General features: G+C 34.3%; 1 protein-coding gene across 3 annotated transcripts; it reads right to left on the minus strand.

Moving 5' to 3' along the window:
* Positions 1-9,703: 9,703 nt before the first annotated feature.
* Positions 9,704-20,643, minus strand: LOC145053125 (serine carboxypeptidase-like 18). 3 transcript variants are annotated; one of them, XM_079001116.1, is made up of 15 exons: positions 20,540-20,643; positions 20,122-20,298; positions 19,549-19,694; positions 18,656-18,732; positions 18,418-18,540; positions 18,147-18,249; positions 18,015-18,052; positions 17,781-17,882; positions 17,611-17,697; positions 17,353-17,508; positions 16,896-16,967; positions 16,669-16,820; positions 10,528-10,641; positions 10,372-10,426; positions 9,704-9,928 (listed from the first exon to the last, which is right to left on the minus strand). In XM_079001116.1, the coding sequence occupies exons 1-15, from the start codon at positions 20,557-20,559 to the stop codon at positions 9,845-9,847; spliced, it is 1,506 nt and encodes a 501-aa protein (XP_078857242.1). In that variant the 5' UTR covers positions 20,560-20,643; the 3' UTR covers positions 9,704-9,844. The 3 variants fall into 3 exon arrangements, with proteins under 3 accessions (XP_078857242.1, XP_078857243.1, XP_078857244.1); XM_079001117.1 differs by having other exon boundaries at positions 20,122-20,295; positions 20,540-20,630; XM_079001118.1 differs by lacking the exons at positions 9,704-9,928; positions 10,372-10,426; positions 10,528-10,641 and adding an exon at positions 13,914-14,369.
* Positions 20,644-20,957: the final 314 nt, after the last annotated feature.

Consider the following 20,957-nt stretch of genomic DNA (forward strand, 5'->3'; position numbering starts at 1 on the left):
AACTAACCTTTTCCCCTGATCCATACTCACAGATCTAAAACTACCTGATCCATACTCACAGATCTAAAACTAACCTCCTGATCTGATCCATACTCCCGGATCAATAATTGTACCCAATCCATACTCCCGGAATAAGGACAATTAACTATACCCTAATCCTGATCTGATCCATACTCCCGGATCAATAACTGTGCCCAATCCATACTCCCGGACTAGGGACAATTAACTTAGTCTTAATCCATACTCCCGGACTAATAACAAGTTTTATCTCTTTACCTGATCCATACTCCCAGATCTAAAACTAATCTCTTGATCTGATTCATACTCACGGATCTAAAACTAACCTCTTGATCTGATCCATACTCACGGATCTCATCTACCCATGTCCTACCCAACATATTTGTAGATATAAATTACATATATAGTTTAACTCATTAAAACCTATATAGTTCATCCATTCCACCAATATCTTAAATAAACAACAATATATAAACACATAACACGTATTTCATAGTAAATACTTCATACTTATGTGTTAGAAGAAAGTAACCACACACTCACCCAAACATATACTTAATACATTCAAACAATACTTGTATTATTATCGTGTTTATGAAAAGGAGTATACACTCACACATATAAACAAGTTTATATTATAAACATAGCACGTATTTCATAGCACGTATTTGATTAGAAGATGATCGGATAGCACTACAACTTGTAGAAGTAGTATTCTTCGGTAGATCTGGAAGATCTTCACAAAAACCGGACTCCTCGCGGGCAGAGCTTCGGCTCGGGAATCGCACTTCTCGGGATCTTCAGGGCCTCGAGACTTTCTTTGGGGCTCGGGAATGATACCGGGGCTTCGAGATAATTCTTGCACGAAAAACGATGCAAAAACGCGAGAAAAAGGGGAGAAATGAGCAAAGAACTCGGTTGCAATCAAATTCCTTTTATAGGTGGCTGGAACAACGAATTACGTTGGGCGTAATTCTATATTACGCTGAGCGTAATGTGGATCAGCTAGCTGACTCCCCCCATGGATAATATCGATTATTTTATATTTAAATTAAATATCGAAAATATTTAATAAACTTCAAAAATTCATATCTTCCTCATACGAACTCCGTTTTTGATGTTCTTTATATCCCCGCGTAGGTGAGACTACGCTCTACAACTTTCATTTAGACTCTGTCGGCTAATTTTGACTTTGTTTGTATTATTTATTTTTAGTAGGCCGGGACAGGAAAACTCCGTTATAAATTCATAACTTTTTCATCCGACATCCGTTTTCGTGTATCTTTTTATCGTTTTACTACTATTAACGAGATCTTCGATTCTCATTTAGAATGTTTCGGCTAAACACCGCTCGATCTCAAATCGAGTATTCGGGCTGCATACTACTAAGCTGAAACTTAGAAAAATCATAACTTCCTCATACGAAGTCAGATTTGGACGTTCTTTTTATGCACGATCATGGTTTAATGAACTCTACGACTTTCGTTTAGTTTGCTAAGGCTAAATATCGCTCTAACGTAAATTCACTATTTACGTCGCGCTGTGTCGTGCCGGTTCTGTCGCGAAACTTCGACAGGTCATAACTTCTTCGTTATAACTCGGATTTCGGCGTTCTCTATATGCACGGAAACCTTGTGACACATACTACAACTTAGTTAAGATTAATACTTCTAAATAATCTTCCATCAAAAGTTCATTTTTGATATTTATCGTCTCTAATTGACTAGTCCGGATCTACGGGCGTTAACATTATTACATTTACACGACTCCAGATAACGGAAAATGTTGATCTTGTAAACTTACTTACAATGGTTACAAGTGATGCCATCAACAGACTTATATACGAAATTGAAATTTAATTAAATTAAGTCGTTCATGAACAAACACGACGGAAAACAAATAACATCTCTACGAAACACTTAGACACACATAATTGTGCTTTAGACCATAAACCTTACTATTATTTTATAAAAATATTATGTGGTCTTATACAAGGGGGTAATGAAAATTGTTTTAACGTCCATTAAACATACAAACTAGTATAAGCATTTAAATAATAAATACATATAATCACTATTGCTATTTATGCAAGTTGTCATGCAATAAAAATGAAATAAAATAAATAAATAAAAGAATGAGTAAATAAAGATGACAAACATGAAGAAGTTACATGAGCATGATTCGTGTACATCTAAAGAGATAAGGAAATAAAAATTTAAAATAGGCTAGGATGGCTATAAGCTAGAAGAAAGAAATCCCCTGATTCAATATTTAAATCTTTTCTTTTTCTTCCCCTTCCATTTGTTACCCTCCCCCTCCCTAACAATCCTTTTATTTATTTATTTTTCTAACTAAATCATTTGAAAGACAACTAGAACTAGCAAGTGGGATGGTGGAACTTGCAAATTGCAAGGTAAAAAAAATTATATAAATTTTTTATCCTATCCAATCTAGTAGAAATTTAGCAATCTTCTCAGCCTCCTTTTTTCCCCTATAAATGTCAATCATTCTCCTTCATTTCTCCCTTACAAGTGCAGCCAAATATTCTCTATATTACACTTAAACAACCATTAAAACTTAGCCAAAATTCTGCACTTTTCCTCACCTTACGAAACAACAAAACAGAAGCCAAAAAGAGGGTGTTATCCCTCCATTTCCATCCACAATTCCAGCCCCTTTTTCACATTCCTTTTGCTTAACATTCTTACCCTAAAGTACCTCTAAAAGTTAGTTATTTTGCTGCACTAAAATAAGTATTCAAAACAATAGCCAAACTACTTTTTTTTGTATAATTGTTGTGATCTTCAAGCCACATACTTCCTAAAAGCATTCAAATCTCAAGCCTCAGTGGAACCGGAAACATCCCGACTTCCTCGAACTAAAATACCGTCACGCGACAAAAGTGAGTATCTACAGCCTCATTTAAACTATTTTAAATCATATAGAGGGGGGGGGGGGGGGGGGGGGGGGGAATACACACAACAAAATATGATATTTACACTTATTGGAGTTTATGTGCATCCATGTTATTTAAAGTCTATGTTTCATCTTATATTGACAATATACACTTGCAGTTATATTCTTAAAAATATCATGACCATGTTATAAATAAATTCCATGTCAAAAATCTATATGAAATGATTTATAAAGTAATATTTTCATGGTTAGGATATAAATAACTAGAAATTTACAATCGTTATTTATATATGATAATGAACGGTAAAGGAAAGCATTATTTGTTGATAATAATATGTACATTAACCCTTTAATCAAGTTAGTATATTTTCATGAGAAAAACAAATTTACTTACATTTAAAGTTAGCAAATTTTATGACACTATGTATCCAAACATCGAAAATAGTAGAACGGTAACTAAAATTGGGATTTTTGTGGGGGTTTTCTCATTCATCAAAACCAAGAATATCAACTTAGTGAAATCCTCTGTAATAACCGTTAATCAATTGTGAGCGAAGAATGTTGTGTATAGATCTATATGGGTTGACGCCCCCGTCCGTATGGTTGTTAGCTACAACCTTCGTGTGACGAGACAAATCGGATGATAACTTCTTGTTTTTATCTTATTTCTTTTATCAAGGCGTTGATGAAGCGTCGTTGGGACAACAAGCACCGTATTGTTCTTCACAGAGGTTTGAACAAGTCATAGCTCAATTATTTACTCCACAAAATCCCGGATACATAAATACTAATACAAACTTCGCCAAGGTTGTATGTAGTATAAGGCTTTGCTTGTAGAACATTGATCAATTAGTTTGTGTTTATTTATACAAAATAAACACTTTATATTACACATCGCTAAAATATGTCGATTATTACTGAGGTATACTTGTATCGGTTTACAAGTATACAACTCACACGGATTATATCGATAATATTTTTGATACAAACATTTTTTTGCAAATTTTTCTAGGTTTTATGAAACTTATTTTTTATAAAATTTATAGAGTAAAAAAACTGTGGATTTCACCAACAAATTTTGTTGATGTATTTTTAAAATGTGTATTCTCAAGTAACTAAGAAGCCAGAGGTAAAACATCGGTCCCAAGGAATTATATTTCTTTTCTCTTGTTATGAATTTGGTTTATCTTATTGTTTCATATTTCAATAATTACTATATTGTAATAATGTTTACAAAACCAAAGTTTGTAATATATCAATTTATGAATGTTCGATATATGTGGTTGACTGTGGTTCCAATTGTAAACATCGCAACCCTGGCGTTTCCGTGGTCGGTCGGGGTGTGACAATCATGATCAAAACAGTCCCTTAAGGATCTATTTTCGAGTGGCAATAAAACCGAGAAACACATCTCATTCCTTCTTAAAAAGCTTGTGTCTAACTACCCTTTTTGGAAATCGACCTTGGGACTAAAAGAAAGGTAATTACTTGAAGTTTTTATTCACCTTAATATAAAAATAACCAACAAGATTATGAAAGTAAAACTTAAGGATATTCAGCTCATTAATATATATATATATATATATATATATATATATATATATATATGTGTGTGTGTGTGTGTGTGTGTTAAGACCTTCCAAAAATCACTGCAATCGCAAGGTGGCGGAACCAGAAACATCCCAAACTAGAAAAGAAATCAACTCACGTGACAAGGGTGATGTCTACGACCCCTTTTTATCGTTTTAAAACATTTTCAGGGTAGAATACACATAAAAGTCGATATAAACTCAAAATATGACTATTTAAGTTTATATATATATATATATATATATATATATATATATATATATATATAGAGAGAGAGAGAGAGAGAGAGTCAAGATCAAATAAGAAGGAAATTTTTAATAGGAAGGTAAGAAGTTTTTTTTCTACATATTTTTTTCGCGAACAAACAAAATGAATCATTAGATGATTCATTTTTAAGATGATTCATAAGAAAAAATTCTCAAAAAAACATCTCGATGATTCATTTATACAATGATTTTGTTGTTATTCACTAAAATTGTCACAAAAGTGAAATTTTTTCTTAATTTACTTAAAAATGAATCATAAAGATGTTTTTTTGGGAATTTTTTCTTGTGAATCATCTTACAAATGAATCATCTAGTGATTCATTTTTTTTGTTCGTCAAAAAAATATGTAGAAAAAAACTTCTTACCTTCCTACCAAAAAATATTTCTTACCGGATCTATATCCTATATATATATATATATATATATATATATATATATATATATATATATATATATATATATATATATACTTTATGTCATATTTATACATATATACATGTAATGATAAGTTTATGTTACCGGATCTATATCCTATATATATATATATATATATATATATATATATATATATATATATATACTTTATGTCATATTTATACATATATACATGTAATGATAAGTTTATGTTACCGGATCTATATCCTTATATATATATATATATATATATATATATATATATATATATATATATATATATATATATATATATATATATATATATACTTTATGTCATATTTATACATATATACATGTAATGATAAGTTTATGTTGTGCATGCAAACCTTTATTTCAATTAATACTCTTATATATATATATATATATATATATATATATATATATATATATATATATATATATATATATATATATATATATATATATAAAAGTGTTGCATGAAAAAAACATCAAATATGTCATAAAAATTTACGATTTTAGATCAAACATTTCATATAATCTTGTAAAAGTTTATAAGTGTCAAAATACATAAATAAAGACTTGTTGTAAGAAAAGGAACCCTTTATGATATTGTTCGAATTTGCATATTTTAGGGACATAAAAATATCGTTGAAATAAGTTGTTCATGAAATGGTCACATCAAATGTCTAATGGTTTAAATGATTAGAAATGATTTGGTTATAGTCATATATAGCTGGTATGCTGTCAAAATTTTGGTAGGAAATAGTTTTTATTTACATTAAGGGTAAATGAACCTTTAAAAACAAGTTTCCGAACATAAAGAACTGTAGAAATGTAACTAAAACTTAAGATTGTTATGAAAGTTTCTCATTCATCAAACTAAGAACACCAACTTAGTGAATTATCTGTAATAAATATGAATCGAATGTGAGTGAAGAAAGTGTGTATATATATATATATATATATATATATATATATATATAGGGTTAGGTTATTTTGTTTTTACTAACTATTGTGTGTCAGAATGCACAGATCTGGACCACGGATGGAATATAATCAAATGTCATGATTTGAGGGTCTATGGTAGTAGAAAAGGATAACATGTACCATATAATCACACAAATTTCAGCATAAGGGCATTTTAGTCAATTAACCTATATTAAAAAAGGAAATTTTCGGATTTTTAGGGATGATTAATTCCTTTATTTTTTAAAAATATGAATATTTTAAATTAATTCAAATTTAAAAATCCGATTTTATTCTGTCAGAATGATAGAATGTCAACCATTAACTAGTAAATGTATTGTTCGATTTTATTCTAGCAGAATGGCAGAATGCCAAACAAAAACTAGTAAATACATTCTGAAAGAATACACAAAATCGATTCTTGAACTAATAATATATCAAAAAAATTACATTGTATGATTGTGATTCATTGAATAATAACAAACATTCTGAAAGAATAACAAGTATAATTCTTAAAAAATAACAACATTCTTAAAAAATGAGTGTGATCATTCTATAATTCATTCTTCAACCCTTTCCCATCAGGTCTTCAAGCCATTCTTGAAGCCATTTCTACCAGAAATTCATTGCCAAATAATTTGTAGTGATACACTTGTAAAACCTGCACATTAAACATAGAAATAATTAACTACAATTCTATCAGAATACAACAAATAATATTCTTACAAAATAAACTATTCTGCAAGAATATTCTTTAAGAATTTGTATTATCAAGAATATACCCAACAAACAAAATAAGGAACTAGCATCAACCTATTGTGACAGAATAAGGAACTAACATTCTTCGGGTTCCCTGTGTTTCTTCTCGATATGCTCAATGTATTTAACTGCAAATTCTGACAGAATAAGGAACTAGCATCAACCTATTGTTATGAAAATAGCATCCAACCCAATATAAATTGAGTTATATAGTTCTGAAAAGAATAAGGAACAAATTGACGTAAAAACATTAAAGATTTTTAACTATTTTTTCATTGAGGCATTTCATCGAACACATGGAGGCCATGACAGAATGTTGTTTCAAGAAATTACCTGTGATCAGATTAAGCATGTCATGCAGGCTAGCACTAAGTTCCTTTGGCATGGCTTCTAACAAGGGTATCAATGGACGAAACTGTGACCCATTGAAACAAGTAGCTGCAAAGGAGACAGACACTGTTAACCGCATATGTTAATGGTGGAAAAAAGAAAATTTTGATCAGTTGAAACACACACACACACACACTCCTGAGTTGGCCAAAACTAAGAGAATATCAACTATGCATTTTATCAAACACGTGGTGTGCTTCTTCAGTTTCTTCAAAAAAAAATAATGATAGTCTTACCAATTTAGTTTCTTGAATTCAAGAAACAACCCCAAACAACCATGAGTTATATCCCATCCATTATCATAAATTTTTTCAGGAAAACCCAAACATCCAAATTTACATGGATTCAAATCAAAATAAGATGAAGAAGAAGATCACCTGTTGGCCATGGATGCAACACCGCCACCTCTTTTCTGAACAATCTATCCTCCAACCTTTCTTTTCCTTCTGTCGATCCTTGCTACCAAATCGTTCCTACCTGATGTCACTAAAGTCCTGATTTGATTGAAACGATTCATAAAAAATGGAAGCTAGCAGGTAAAGATTGTGGAGGGGGAGGAGCTATTTCGATTGGAGAAAGGATGCAAAGAGGAACACAAGCCCTAGGTTGAAACAGATTGGTCGTTCGATGCAGACGATCGTCGTTGGAGGAGGCATATGTGATATGTTGTATAAGGTTATTAGGTCAAATATATTTACTTTATTTCCATAATTGTAGGATTTCAATTAAATGATTTCCTTAATTAAAAGTACAAAAGGTCCAAAATACCCTTTATTGATTTATTTAATTATTTATTATTTCTTGAATTCTCATTTGTGCATTTAGACACACAATATTTGTTAAAAACATTTTAACCTAACTCTATATATATATATATATATATATATATATATATATATATATATATATATATATATATATAGAACCTTCGTTATACTGTGGTTGCTAGCTACAACCTTCGTTTGATGAAACAAAAGAGACGATAACTTCTTATTTTTATCTTATTCTTTTTATCAGGACGTTAATAACGCGTCGTTGGGACAACAAGCACCGCCCTATTTATTGTGCTTCACAGAGGTAGATTCAAGTCTTATAGCTCGGTTATAACTCCACATAATCTTGGATACAAAAATGCTAATACAGGCTAAGATAAGGTTGTATGTAGTATAAAGATTCACATATAGAATATTAAACAAATTGTTAGAGTTTATTTATATAAAGTAAACACTTAAGATCCCATATTACGAAAGTATGTTGATTTTTACTTATTCATTATAAATAAATTAACATGAGTACTTGTATCATATTAGAAGTACGAGTTTCACATAAATCATATAATAACAACTTTGGTTATATACTTGCACAAACTTTTCTCTACAAGCATTCTAAGTTTTATAAAATTTACTTTTATAAAACTAACGGAGCCAACACATGTAGAATTCACCAACAAATTTTTGTTGACCTATTTTAAAAATATGTATTCTCATATAACTAAGAACCAAAGGTAAGATATCGGTCCCAAGAAATTATATTTCCTCTCTTTTGTGATAGACTTGGCATGTTTTATATTATCGCTACGTGTACGAATTATTATGATGTTGTAATTTCATTTCCAAACTTAAAAGTCTGTAATATATTAATTCAAGTATGTTAAGTGTTCAATATATATGTGGTTGACTGTGATCCAATCATAACGTCGCAACCCCAACATTTCCGCTGTCGGGGTATGACAATTCCGGCTCATCATATTTATGATTCAGTGATTCGTGCTTGGCCACTAACACTTTGCATCGTTTCCTTTTTTACGGTCTCACCTGTTACATGTTACATCGACCGATTGACATTCCTTAACCTATATAGGCCAAACAATGAACATAAAAAAATGGACACTAAGATTTAAGTGGGCCGGTCTCGCTTGTTACATCGACCGACGTTCCTTAACCAGTCTAGGCCAAACAATGAACATAAAAATAAAATTTTTTAAAATAATGGATCCTAAGATTTAAGTGGGCCTTATTCAAAGACAAACTTTTGAACACCCTTTGGGCCAGTTTTGGGCTTCAAATGAGTGTCATTTTTAACCACCATCAAGGTGGCTTGGTGGCCTAACGATGAATTGATGATCATTTGGTATTTAAACACTCTGAAATAGGATGAGTTTTAGGTTCAAATCACATAAGTTTCAATCTTCAAATAGTCTGCTGATTAATATCCTCGAAACACCAAACTAACCTAATATTCTTGAAATCAAATTAAAACAATGTGCTTAAAATTTATTCTAAAAAAATCACAAATCAATTTATTAACCAATGCAGGAAGTGTTGTCATAGCAGGACTATATATGTAAAGTCTCTCATCAACTTTGCAAGTATCTTCAACTGTTTTAGAAAAAATGGTTGTATGATAAAACAAATTTTAATAAACACGTTACAATATCTATGGAATTTGACTTCTAGAAATTACAAACATACAAACCGATGTATACAACATAAGAAACACACATTAAACTCTACCATTGTGAGTTACAAAGGGTCGTCAGCAAGCCACCTCATAAACATGCTTAGACATTCTTTAGGTTTATACTCTGGAGCTGTGTGACCTCCTCCCTGGTAACAACACAAACAGGTCAACACCATCATGTTCATAACAAGAAATGCTTCTTTTGCCTCAATAAATTTGCAAAATTTCTTTTTTTATTTCAGAAGGTTTACAATTATATCATCAATATTGCAAATAGACTAAATTACTATTGCTCAGTAAGTTTCAAGTTTCAGGGTAGTATACTTGTAGAAATGGATTAGGGTTCAAGGTTTAGCGGTCGCAGTAACCACCAAACAAGGGATTGTTTAATTTATTTGCATCTCACATTATGCTTATTGGATGTGACAGTGTGGGCCAGCTTAGCTTAGGGTTGCAGAAAAATAAAAAAATTTGTAGATATTTTGTTGTATTTGACAAATAGTAAAACTCTTTACAAAGTCGAACATTGTCATTTTCATGAGACAAGAGGAGCATGGAGTGAGATGATTTTCAGAGGAAGATTTCTCACCTTTACAGTAGCAAAGGTTAACGTGTAGTTGTGGTTCGAGTATTTCATGGTATATCTGCAAGAAAATAAGAGAGCAACATAGTATTGAAATCGAAAGTATTACTATTTTTAGCATTTTTTGATGATAGCAAGTCAAATATTGAAAATACAACTCACCCGGCTACTTGTTCATCAACAAACCAAGGTCTCCAATCACTCACAACCAACAGATTTAACAACTCAATCCAGTTCAATGTACCCAGATATGGAACAACCATGTCATGATCTCCACTGTAAAATGTAAAGGATGTTTATGCGCTTGAAAATTTCTCTACATATTAATTAATGTTGACAACAATCTTGAGCCCACCCACACCACTATGCAATAACATCATGTGAGATGTAAATCAGGTAAACAAGAGCCTACTATAGGTGGCTGGCATATGGGTCCCGTGCCAACAAGAAGCTCAATCCACATTAGAATTGAAACACCTACACTGTGGTTGTTAGACTCTATTACAAATTATGTTTTCCCATAAAAGTCAATGCCTTTCATTAAATCGTATATATACTCGATACCATAGTTATCGATAGCGAATAGCGGCAAATAGCGTCGGCCACCTATAAGCTATGTAGCGAATAGCGGTAAATAGCGACCGCTATTTCGTATTTAGCGATAGGTATAAAAATATTAAAAAATATTTATTATTTAACTATTATAGCTATTATAACCAATAAATAAGCAAACAAACCATTAAACTAGCTAAATAACTTAACTATATTAGTTTTTTAGACATGGATTCGAAGGCAGAGCAAGTCCAGAGCGTAGAGGTGGGAAGCGAAGTGGCAAACGAGACTTGATTTTAGTTAGCGTCAAGCCGTTAACCCTAATACGTTTATTCCAGCTTTTTTTTAAAAAAATAATAAAAAAAATAACCCTATCGCTAAAAACCCCGCTTTCTGTCGCTATTTAGTCCATAGCGGTTGATGACCGCCTCGCCATGCTATTTGCTATAGCGACCGCTATGGTCGCTATTGACAACTATGCTCGATACATGTACATAATTGGGTAGGTATACATAAGTGGGCTTATAAACATAAAGACCATAGAAAATATATAAAACAATATACTAAAGGAGAATATTACGTCTAACATCCCCCCGTAGTCTGAATGGGACATCAAGAACGGACGTTCAGATTAGATCTAAAATCAAGAAACAATGTGGATGGCAGACCTTTAGTAAAAATGTCAGCATACTGAGAAGACGAGAGGACATGAAGGACACATATCTGTCCTAAAGCAACCTGGTCACGAACAAAATGGATATCAATCTCTATATGTTTGGTGCGTTGATGTTGAACTGGGTTGGAGGACAAGTAAACCACACTAACGTTATCACAGTATACCAGGGTGGTAGATAGAGGAGGATAAAGGAGCTCACATAGCAGGTTGCGTAACCAACATGTCTCAGCAACAGAATTTGCAACACTCCGATACTCTGCTTCAACACTAGAACGAGAGATCGTACCCTGTCTTTTAGATGACCATGAAAGAAGATTCTGACCTAAAAACACACAATATCTAGAAGTAGAGTGACGAGTAGAAGGACAGCCAACCCAATCAGCATTAGAGTAGGCAATAAGACCATGCGACGGAGATATGTATAGTTGGAGACGATGATCCAAAGTCACATCTAGATACCGGAGAATACGCTTAAGAGCCGTGAAATGAGGCTCCCGAGGATCATGCATATAGAGACAGACCTGCTGAACAACATAAGTAATGTCTGGTCTGGTAAAGGTCATATACTGAAGTGCACCATCGAGACTGCGGTATAAAGTGGGATCAAAGACAAGAGGACCCGTACCATCAAACTTGGCAGAGGATTCTGCTGGGGTTCATGCGGGTTTGAAATGACGCATACCGACACAATCAAGAATCTACGTGGCATACTTCTGTTGAGATAGAAACATGCCATGTCTGTCACGTGTAACAGCAACACCCAGAAAATAGTTTAGAGGACCCAAATCAGTCATTGAGAATTCTGAACGAAGAGAATCAATGATTTGTAGAAGAAGAGCAGCGGATGAGGCAGTTAAGACAATATCATCCACATAAAGGAGCAAATACGCGATCTGGTTACCCTGTCTGTAAATAAAAATGAGAAGTATCGGATCTACTGTTAGTAAAACCACGACCGGTGATGAACTGAGCGAAACGGTGGTACCAAGCACGGGGTTCCTGTTTCAGTCCATATAAGGACTTCTTTAATAGAAAAACATGAGTAGGAGCGGACAAGTCTCGAAACCCGGGGGCTGATGCATGTAGACAGTCTCCTGAAGATTCCTGTGAAGAAAAGCATTCTTCACATCTAGCTGATGAACCGGCCAATGATGAGAAATTGCCAAGCTGAGAACGGTGCGTATTGTAGCCGGTTTAACAACCGGACTAAAAGTCGCATCACAGTTAATACCGGGTTGTTGACTACGACTATTTTCCACGAGACGCGCCTTATAGCGAGCTAGAGACATATCTGCATTATGTTTATGTTTAAACAACCAAATACAATTAACCACATTAGCATCGGGGGGCCGAGTCACAAGCTCCCAAGTCCCGTTAGAAATAAATGCATTAGATTCTTCTTTCATAGCATTTAACCAGTTAGGATCTTGAAACGCTACAGAATAAGAACGTAGGACAGGGGAGGAAGATGACTCGACATGAAGATTAAGTTTATCAATGGGTTTGACAATACCGTGGCGTTTACGAGTGACCATAGGATGAGTGCTTGTAGTGATAGGGTGAACCGGCACACGAGGAGGACCAGACACATCCGAAGAAGAGGTACCAGTAGTAGAAGAAAAGAAACAGGAGTAACAACAGTCGAGTTGGGTTGTTGAGTGGCAGGATCTGGACCAAAAGAATGAGGGCCAGTGTAATGAGAGGGTGTGGGTTGAGAATTGAGGGGTTGAGCTCTATGAGAAGGGTGATTAAACATGTTGCGTGTCTCCTCAATATGTAAGAAATCATAGTTAGGAGAATCATTTGGAGTCATTGAACCAAAGGGAAATACGGTTTCGTCAAAAGTTACGTGACGGGAAATGATGATTTGGTTTGTTTCAAGATTAAGGCAGCGATATCCTTTATGAATCGAGGGGTAACCAAGAAAAATACAAGGAATAGAACAAGGTTGAAACTTGTTGGTATTGTTAAGGTGATGATAGCAAAGACACCCGAAGACACGAAGGTGAGTATAAGTGGGATATTTTTGAAAGAGTTTGTAGTATGGGGAGTCATTCTTAAAGGTGGTGGAGGGAAGAATATTTAGGAGGTGAGTAGCCATATGGAGAGCTTCAACCCAATAGGTGGGAGGTAAGTGAGCTTGAAAAAGAAGTGTGTGAATGGTTTTATTTATGGTCCGAAGCATGCGTTCAGATTTACCGTTTTGTTGAGAAGTGTACGGGCAAGAGAAACGCATATGAATGCCATGAGTGGTGCAAAGATTATGAAACTGGGAGTTGTCAAATTCTTTTCCATTGTCACAGTGAAAAGTTTGGATATCTGTGTGAAATTGATTTTTGATATAAGCACGAAATATGACAAACTTGGAGAAAACATCAGATTTGTTACATAGGGGATACACCCACAAAAAATGAGAAAATTGATCTAGAAAAATGACATAATATTTAATACCACTATGACTTTCCAACAAGGAAGTCCAAACATCAGAATGAACAACTTGTAAGGGAAATAAAGCTTTAGTTTTAGACAAAGAAAAAGACAAACGGACATGCTTGCCAAGTTGACAAGCATGCCAAAGTAAATGAGAATCTTTTTTATTACAAGAAATGACTTTATTTGATACTAAATGCTTGAACACTTGTTTGACGGGATGATCGAGATGTTGATGACATGTGGAAGACTTGACACTAACAATAGCTTGGGGAATTGGACTTGTAACAGGATAGAGATTACCGGTGCTATCGCATCGTAGAAGAATTTGTTTCGTTAAAAAGTCCTTCACAGAAAAATCAAATTCATCAAACTCAATAGAACATTTATTATCACGAGTGAACTTACGCACAGAAACAAGATTTTTGATAATTTGGGGGGGGGGGGGAGGGGGGGGGGGGGGGTAATAAGAACATTTTTTAAATGAAGCGTTCGAAACGGATTATAACCAAGAGTTGTGTTACCCGTTTGTGTGATGGGAATGCTAGATCCATTACCGACTAAAACTGAGAAATTAGAATTATTACATTTATTGCTAAAGGACTTGGGAATACCTGGGTCGGCGTTAAGGTGAGCGGTGGCACCGATGTCCATGTACCGGTCCGCGGTTCCCGGATCATGAAGATTCATAGTGGAGAAAGCATGTGGTAAAAGGGTAGCTTGATCCGATGAAGCATAGGCAGAATTGGGCCAGCCAGAAAAATTGGTAGTGGGTTGTCCATTATAGAATAGAGCTTGTTGCTGGGCCTGAGAAGGCTGATTCCAAGGAGGTTGAGTGGAAGGCGCATGAGAGCTCGATTGATTAGTCCATTGGGCTGCTGGCCAGTGGGCCGAAGATCGTGGAGTCGGAAGCAAGCCACGTTGAAGTGGGTAGTAGACAGGCCAAGGAATCAATGATCCCCAGCCCCAAAAAAATTACCAATGCCGCCTTTAGGACCAGATGAGCGACCACGACCCCCTCTACCATTGCGACCTCCTCTTCCACTGCCACGATTCTTTCTACCACCGTTGCGGGAGCCATTGCTGCTACGAGATATGTTATTGGAGGAGTTTGTGGATGGGGATTGGTGCTCGGTAGCAAGAACGGTAGGGGAAGAGGAAGTTTCGCAGTTAGATGTTTGAAGACCACGTTTTTGTTCTTTTAACATGGAGCGTTCCTCAAGAGATAGCATAGAACGCATCTCGAAAAATGAGGGAATACCGGATCGTAAGGATGATGTGAACATAAGTAGAAGGCATCCAATTGAGAGCATACATGACGAGAGATCCCGGGGGCACAAGAGATCCGATATTAGAAAGGAGATCGGCAATGGCCTTGATCTTGGTACGGTATTCAAGAATGGTGGAGTTGCCAAGAGTGATATTTCAAAGTTCATCCTCCAATTCAATTGCTTGAAATTCCTTATTTTCGTGAAAGAGATCCTGTAGGGCACCCCATGTGTCGGCGGCAGCAGTACAACCTGGTTTGATGATCGATTGAAGAACAGGCTGGGATAGAGTGGCATACAACCATTGTTTAACCACATTATCTTCTTGAGGCCATGATGGGTCGTCGGGTATAGGGTCAGGAGGTTCAAGGTGATCGAACACCTCATAGCCACGACAGTGAGTCTGAAAAAGTTCCTTCAAAGCGTCATAGTTGAGTCGATAAATGTAAAGAATGAGAGGCACATAAGATTTTATGTTGGTAATTCTATATATCTTGTCGGTGGGACAAGAGGGGGGGATAGAAGAGACTTTTTTAGGAGGCATGGAATAGAGAAGCACAGAGGACCAGAAGAAGAAGAAGAAGAAGAAGAAGAAGAAGAAGAAGAAGAAGAAGAAGAAGAAGAAGAGATACTCTGTGATAAGGGATCGGCTAGGGTTGGCACGTAGAAAGGCCTGATACCATATTACAAATTATGTTTTCCCATAAAAGTCAATGCCTTTCATTAAATCGTATATATACTCGATACATGTACATAACTGGGCTAGGTATACATAAGTGAGCTTATAAAGATAAAGATCATAGAAAATATATAAAACAATATACTAACGCCTTGTTCCCCAGTTTTTTTGTAAATTCATCAAAGGAAAGGGAAGGAAAATTTTGACCGAAAGAAAGGAGGGGAAGGAAAATATTCATTATACCGTGTTCCCAAGTTCGAAGGAAATGAAAAGAAATGAGAGGAAAAATTTATGTTTTCGTGTTCCCGAGTTAGGAGGAAAAAGAAAATAAAACTTGAAATTTTCCTTCCCCTCACTTTCTTCCCAAATCCGCCCAATTTGGAAGGAAAATATGACTCCAAAATCCTTCCCCTCCCTTCACTTTCCTTCCATTAATGAAACTCGGGAACACGATTTTCCTTCGATACCCCTCACTTTCCCTCCATATCCTCCCATTTCCCTCCTTAAGTAGAACTCGAGAACAAGGCGTAAAGGAGAATATTATGTCTAACAGACTCAAACCATAGACCTTTTTGTAAGTGTATCACCAGGGACCCAACTGTACTATGTACACCCTTTGTGGTCAAGGGGAATCTAGTTTAAGGAAAAATAGAATTGATATAATATTTTGGGAGAAAGAGATGGATGAAGGGTAACACCTGTATACAAGAGCTCGGCAATTTTTATGATTAGCAAAGTGTTGATGATAGGTGATCGTACTTAGGACATTGTGCGTGTATGATAAGACTTCCTTACCAAAATCAAATTGTAAGGAATAATTGCATCGCACCCACTCGATTTCATTAAACTCCTGGTGGTCATGAGAATGTTATCCTACATAATCGAGATGAACATGAAATAATAGAACTCGTTGTGAAATACAAACCTCATGAATGTGAAGAGCTTTTCGCACGTTTCTACTATTAGCCCATGTATAAGAATACAAATAGTTGTCTGCCTGTCACATGTATAGATAAAAGATAAAAATTATAAAGAGTGAACCATTGATACTTGTAAATATCTCATATGTAAAGCCATAATACCTGAAAAAAATGCATATTTGGCTCTCATTCTAAGAAAAAACATTTTCTCCTAAATCTAAAAAACGCCATTTAAATCACGATTTGTTTAGATCACTCACACATATTTGACTTGTTAGTGTAACATGAGCTTTTTCCTAAACAAACTGAAAATGTACTATTTGTCAGGATAACTCTGTAAGATATTTTAATTTTAGTATGTCACAATAACTATTATGTTTTTCAGAATTGAAGTGCCTGATAACTCAATGACACCTTAATTTACTACAGGGTAAAATTAGAACTTAAGATAGTGAGTAATACACGACAGCCTTGTATCTGAAGTTGAGGTAACGACCACATATCATTAGGGGTTTTCTCAAGAGATCTTAAGACCCTTCTGAAGAGATCAGATTTTAAGGCGTTGAAAGTGTCACAAAAAGGCTCTAAAATGTGCGGCTTGCGGATTCTTTCAAGGCACTGCAGATCGAAAATAAGAAAGCGACAATTAAACAGAATATATACAGATTATGAAGTAGCCATTATTAGCTAGTAATCCAAGTTGAAGTCTAAGTCAAGCACCTTATCTACTACTTGAAGATCATGTATGCAGAGACTATTGTTGGGATCTACATTCAAGTGCTCTCCATAGCAATTTTCTTCAGTTGACTGCAAAAATATAAACTTAATTAATTCCTAGGCATATTGCAATTTTGTATTAGTCGACAACTCAAGTGTAGTTTTTTTTTTGCCTTGTAGATTGCATCTGATAAGAGTCCCATACGATGAGCAAATGGGATTCTTGAATTATAGTCACCACTTGTGTCTGTTAGAGGATTACCAAGCAGGTACCCCTATAAGTTTGAAAACATAATAAAAGAAACATTAGGTAAATCTTTTCCAAATCAAACTCATGCACAAACATTGTTCATTTTAGAATTGTAAATAAAAAATTAAAACAATAACTTCAATTGATCAATTTGTACTTTGATGTTAATATGTGGCCCTTCTCCAACTTCATTACCTACAAAAGAGGGAAACAAGAAAGACTTTATTTAGTCAAAAGAAGATTAGCAGACTAAACAAGATGATTGTAAATTTGTAAGATTTAAATATACCGTTATATATTTCCTGAACAATCATTGGAAGCACTATACCATTGTAGGAATCAGAACCAAGATACAAAGGATTGTTGAGAAATGTAGGATGATCCACAAGCCACTGTTAATTTGAATAGACATAGAAAACAAGCTTTAATGATCTTAGTTTGTATCTAAAACAGATAGATTGCAATCTGTTTTCAAGGACACGAATTAAACATGTGAATATGCTTTAAAATATGTAAAAATAAACCTTTAATTTCATCAGGAGTATATATAACCACTTTACCTTTCTAAGAAATTGGTAAGTCTGCAATGTTGATAATGTATCATTTGTTATATAAGCTTCAGGAGTTTTTGCATAGGAGAATCCAGACCCAGCAGGTTGATCAAGAAATATTATGCTGGCTGCCTAAAATGTAACACTTATTTCATTATATATATTATCAAGAAACATGGACTTATTAGCTTCTTAACACTAAACAGATTGGAAAATTTAAAATGAAAATCAACAAGTAAAAGGACACCTTTGTCCAACTGTGAGGGTTTATCTCGAGCATTGGCTTCTCCAAAGTGGAATTTGCATAGTTTATAGTGAATGGGCCTGTGTAGAATATCAGCAACAGGTTTAGTAAAGTCTTTATAAATTTATGATGGAAATACACATGTATTGTCTTAATCATTTATGATTTTGACATATTAGGTCAACAAAAGGTTACAATGATTCACCAATTTCCCTGAACTTTTAGATAAAATCTTGGAAACTATTTTATACTTATGGACATGCATATGAAGGACGGTGATTATCAATTTATACGGTTTTCTTTTCTCTCTTTATCTCCCATTACACATAAGAAACAAAAGAGACAATTAAGGGTGCGTTTGGTTGTGGAAAACTGTTTTCATTTTCTAAGAAAATGTTTTCAGAAAGTAGAGTTAAGTTTTCATTTTCAGTTTTCAATGAAAATTTTAGAAAACACATTTGGTTGGAACCGGTGGAGTTTTCATTTTTCATCTAAGAAAATTTCGAAAACTTTGGAAAACTGTGAAAATCACTTTTCTAATTTACATACAATTTGGAAAACTGAAAATTTTCATTTTTCTTAGAAAACTGAACGAACGAAAAGCGTTTTCTAAATTCCCGTTTTTGTAAGAAAATTTTCCTAGAAAACTAGAAAATTTTCCACAACCAAATGCACCCTAAGAATTTCATCTCCATCACTTTCAAGGCATACCAAGAAAACTACTTTGCCTATTCCACCAAAAGATAAATCGTTGCATCATCATCTACAAATGCAAGATGTGTCTTTGCACTAAATGATGGTAAATGACTATTCTACCCTTTGTCTTAACAGTACTATTGAATTCCAAAACTAAATAAAGTTGATTTACTAACAGAAACAGTAAATCTTAGAAATACCTATTTCATACAAAAGGCCAGAAAGAGCAGAACAACCAGGCCCTCCTGTGAGCCAAAGCATGAGAGGGTCGTTTTTTGGGTTCCCTTCAGACTCAATGAAGTAGTAAAATAACTGCACATCATTGGATTCTCCTACCCCAATGTAACTTAAACCACATTTTGTCTTAAGAGTTAGTATATCTACCATATTAAACAAAGAATGATAGTAACAGCATATAAAAAGGTTAAACACAATAATCAACAACACACTTTCATTTCTTCATTCATTATAGCATTCAAGTGTCATCTTTCCTATAAAAACATTGTTCTCTGTAAAACTCAATCCAATTATTGAAATGCCTTGCGAATACAAAACAGTTTTTACTAGAATTCCAAAGTACAATGTCCCGGTAAGAAAAAAAATTGGAAGTACAATGACCTAATTGAGTCTATTTTTACAATATAATGTGTTAATAAAAAATAAAAACAAAATGTTACAAAAAACAGATAAATAAAAGTACATTGTTTTTCTTGCATTTAACCATATATAAAACAACATAAAATTAAATTTTATTACAAAGAACGTGGCCTTACCCAGTTTCGAGTGTGAATGGAAGGTCACCTAGCAAACCTGGCAGTGACTTAACCAGGAATCGTGACTCAGTAACCTCCATGGAAACTACCAGAAGAAGAAACACACTAAACAACCTGAACTTGCTAAAGAGGCTCCAAGGTTGAAGATGAGATAGTGGGCATGGTTTCATGATGCTTCTAAGAAAAAAAAAACATATATACACAAGTTAACTTCCAGAAAACAAGATTTAGAGCTCAAGATTTCTTTCTATCACTTGCGCAGTGGTAATAATCTCCATAGCCAAATCACCATTACATTCACAATGAAGCAATTGGGTGATAGATCGAAACATGAGTCGCGTTGACACTGTTCATCGGAAGTCATAACAAAAGGAATCGAAACGATGGAAGCGTACATGACTTAAGGGTGTAATTATACCTTAGGAAGACGAAGCACATTCAGGTTCTTTGTGATGGTGACTGTCTGCTCTTGCTTGTGTTTACTTGTGTTGAGTGTTGACTGAATTTGTGGACAAAAGAGGCCTATCATATATTCAACATCAAATAAACGTACCGGGAATTTAATGAATGAGTAAATTACAAGAATGTCCCTATGGTTTAGGGTAATTTGCGTGTTTGGTCCCTAACTTATTTTTTTAACTCGGAAGGTACCTATTGTTTTTTTGTTACGTGCTTGGTCCCTGTATTACTTAAAAACACTATTTTGCCCTTGATTTTCTAATATATTTAAATAAACACACTCCCAACCTCATCCCCCCTCGCATTACCTTACATACCCCATAATTTTTCCCTATTTAAGTAATAGTCCTTTTAGATAAGACAGGGAACAACCACGT

The sequence above is a fragment of the Lactuca serriola genome, chromosome 5 (assembly GCF_051521515.1).
Source record: "Lactuca serriola cultivar US96UC23 chromosome 5, Lser_US96UC23_V15, whole genome shotgun sequence".
NCBI lineage: Eukaryota > Viridiplantae > Streptophyta > Magnoliopsida > Asterales > Asteraceae > Lactuca > Lactuca serriola.